This window comes from Phaethon lepturus, unplaced genomic scaffold (genome assembly GCF_000687285.1).
Source record: "Phaethon lepturus isolate BGI_N335 unplaced genomic scaffold, ASM68728v1 scaffold24388, whole genome shotgun sequence".
Lineage (NCBI taxonomy): Eukaryota > Metazoa > Chordata > Aves > Phaethontiformes > Phaethontidae > Phaethon > Phaethon lepturus.
The window spans coordinates 267-3,293 of record NW_010558618.1 but is presented as its reverse complement, the minus strand read 5'-3'; the positions used below and the strand labels follow the sequence as shown (position 1 = coordinate 3,293).

The following is a 3,027-nucleotide window of genomic DNA, read 5'->3' as shown; positions in this document are numbered from 1 at the left end:
CCCACGCCGAGGGGCCTTGGGGTGCAGAGGGAGGGAGGGGACTGCTGAACGGGGCTGGCCTTGCAGCTCTTGGGCCCTGCGGCCCTTAGCTACTCCCCCTTCCGCGTCGTGCTGGTCCAGCAGTGCGGCCTGCACCCAGCAGACTCGCTGCGGGCTGTCCCGGGCCTTCAGGCGCTGCGAAAGCGAGCGTGGGGCTGAGCTGTGTGCGTGGTTCTCCGCAGTATGCTCCGGCTCCAGAAGAGGCTGGCCTCCAGCGTCCTGCGCTGCGGCAAAAAGAAGGTCTGGCTGGATCCCAACGAAACCAATGAGATCGCCAACGCTAACTCACGTGAGTAATTGCCTCTCATGGACACGGCCATGCTATGCATCGCTTGTGTTGCCCTGTGGAACAGGGATGCGTCAGGGATACGGGAAGAGGCTTTTTGATTAGCTTGGTAGCAGTGAGGTTGGCTTAGGTAAAATTCTGACACTTGAGCAACAGCTTTGCACCTCAAAGTGGAAATGAGTCCATCAGCAGGATTTACAGTGTTGCCCAGTGCACTGACAAGAACGTGGTGCCTGGCGAGTTCTTGGTAGTGGGTTTAGTACGTGGTGTCTGCTGAGGTAACTAGTGAGGGAGAAGTCACAAGGGAAAAGAGCAACTACAGCAGCATGAGGGGGCTTTGGGGGAAGGTCTGGCTTGGCCTTTGTGTTGGATCCTTTTCGGACAAGCCAGATGGGAGTCTGTACTTGCTTAATGAGTCCTGTCATTGTGCGTAAGATGCTGAACACGGACTTTCTTTCCATAGGTCAGCAAATCAGGAAATTGATTAAGGATGGTCTGATCATCCGCAAACCTGTGACTGTTCACTCTCGTGCCCGATGCAGGAAGAACACCTTGGCCCGCCGGAAGGGCAGGCACATGGGCATCGGTAAGTGCTGGCTCCCAGAAATGTCTGTTTTCTATGGTGCGTGGTCCACCTACAAGCTTATTGTTGAGCAACAATCTCCGAGAGTCTTGTGGCAGGGCCTAAAGACACAGTTTGTATGTCAGTAGTTTTCCTCTTGAGGTAAAGGGAAGGATTAAACATTCCAGCAAAAGCATGTTGTTCAACTTGCAGAAATTTGGCCTCATTTTCATCCTGTTTTCCCTCTCTAGGTAAGAGAAAGGGTACAGCCAATGCTCGTATGCCCGAGAAGGTGACCTGGATGAGGAGGATGCGAATTCTGCGGCGCCTGCTCCGCAGATACAGGGAGTCCAAGAAGATCGACCGCCATATGTAAGCCTGCCGTGCCACGTCCAGCTTTGGGTCGCATGTCCACACACTTCGATACCCCTTTCTTGCCATGTGCAACTTCTGCAGCCAGCTCCTTGGTGTGCAGATTGGTGAAAATAAAACGTCTGTTCTGCTCCGCTAGGTATCACAGCCTGTACCTGAAGGTCAAGGGTAACGTGTTCAAGAACAAGCGGATCCTGATGGAGCACATCCACAAGCTCAAGGCAGATAAAGCTCGCAAGAAGCTCTTGGCGTAAGTGCTGCCTCACTGTTAAGCTTCAGTCTTGAGGGTTGTGGAGTTGGTTTATTTTTTGTTTTAGTAACTCTGCAGGCAGGTAATTCCAGGCGGCTGCTGTCGCTGGTGGCTCGATCTGGAGCCCTGGTGAAGAATCAAACCAAAACTGGGTAGGGCTGGCTTGAAGCGGTGAAATAAGTAATCCTGGCGGAGCTTTGTGTGTTCCACTGCTGGCATAGCAGATGTTAGCGGCTCATACAGCTGTAAACTGGTAGATCTACCAATCCAGCCACTTGGATCAGTAAATGATTGACAAGGGGAGGTGAGGAGGAGACACAAGAGCCAATGGTTTTTTAAATCCTGCTGTGTACTTGGTAAAAAAAGCAGGTATCTTAACCTTGGTCTCTAGTAAAGATGTGTGACCCCAGCCAGCCCGAATGGGGCAGTCCCCAGAGCCAGGATCACAGCTCCTCTGTAGTCGGGACTAAGAGCCCAGCAGCATCGGGCAGGGAGGGGGGCAGAGCCCAGCATCCTCACTCGGGGCTAAGGACCAGGTGAGCACTGCTGGGCACTGCGGCGAGAGCTGCGGGTGGCATGTGGGCGCTGGAGCAAAGCCTGCCAAGCTGCGCTCGCTTGGACCTGTGGAGCAAGAGGAGCCTGGGGCTGGTGGTGAAGGCTGTTTGAGGTGATCCTTGCGCACTCATGAACTCTTAACTTCTTGCAGTGACCAGGCCGAAGCTCGCAGGTCCAAGACCAAGGAGGCTCGTAAGCGCCGTGAGGAGCGCCTGCAAGCCAAGAAGGAGGAGATTATTAAGACTCTGTCCAAGGAGGAGGAGACCAAGAAGTAAACACTGGCTGTCTTGTGTACATAGTGCTTTCCATCCACAAGTGTTCAATAAAACGCCACATCCAGACTTCTCCCACCTGGTCCTGTGCTCGCTTGTGCTTTCCAGGGTTTCTGGAACCGGGAGGGAAGCGCTGGGGAAGGGCTGCTGCTCTCCACCTTGGTGCTGGGCCCTCCCTGCCTATTGGGAGCCAGAGGAGTTGGTTGAACTCCTGGTCGGAGAAGTGTTGGGAGAACGCGGGTGGGTCCTGCTGGCCCTCGGCCCCAGCTGGCTGTGGAGGGCAGTGCCCCAGGCAGAGCCGTTCCTGCACCGGCAGTGCCCCCGTGCGCAGCCTGTTCTCCCAAAGGGTGGCACTGGCTCAGGGTCTTCCCCCTCCCGCTGGGCTGGAGACCGCTGAGCACAGGGGGGACATGCTGCAGCCCCCACACCGCTGGGCTTGGGACAGAGCCAGCTGTTGGGGGAAGCTTTTGGGGTGCTCTGCCCTGGCAGCTCAGCTGGGAGGAGCGCCAGGCTGGCACTGAGCAGGGCAAGACTCACCGACGGGAAGGACAGCAGGCGCTGTCCTGGGAAGGGGCAGGGGTCTGCGTGCCCCACAGCTCACACCAGGGACCCCTCCCAAGCCAGGTCTGGCCCCTGCAGCGTCCCCACGCTCCCCCCAGGGCACTCCCCATTTGTCCGAGCTGTTCCTTAC

At 56.4% G+C, this 3,027-nt stretch overlaps 1 protein-coding gene across 1 annotated transcript; it reads left to right on the top strand.

Moving 5' to 3' along the window:
• The first annotated feature begins 213 nt into the window (after positions 1 to 213).
• On the top strand, positions 214 to 2,414 carry RPL19 (ribosomal protein L19). Its single transcript, XM_010293134.1, has 5 exons — positions 214 to 328; positions 789 to 911; positions 1,139 to 1,259; positions 1,399 to 1,509; positions 2,216 to 2,414. The coding sequence occupies exons 1-5, from the start codon at positions 223 to 225 to the stop codon at positions 2,337 to 2,339; spliced, it is 585 nt and encodes a 194-aa protein (XP_010291436.1). The 5' UTR covers positions 214 to 222; the 3' UTR covers positions 2,340 to 2,414.
• Positions 2,415 to 3,027: the final 613 nt, after the last annotated feature.

Coding starts and splice junctions, on each gene's coding strand:
- RPL19 (XM_010293134.1), top strand. CDS start 223: ATGCTCCGGCTCCAGAAGAGGCTGGCCTCCAGCGTCCTGCGCTGCGGC. Junction 329..788: donor GATCGCCAACGCTAACTCAC/GTGAGTAATTGC, acceptor TTCTTTCCATAG/GTCAGCAAATCAGGAAATTG. Junction 1,260..1,398: donor AAGAAGATCGACCGCCATAT/GTAAGCCTGCCG, acceptor CTGCTCCGCTAG/GTATCACAGCCTGTACCTGA.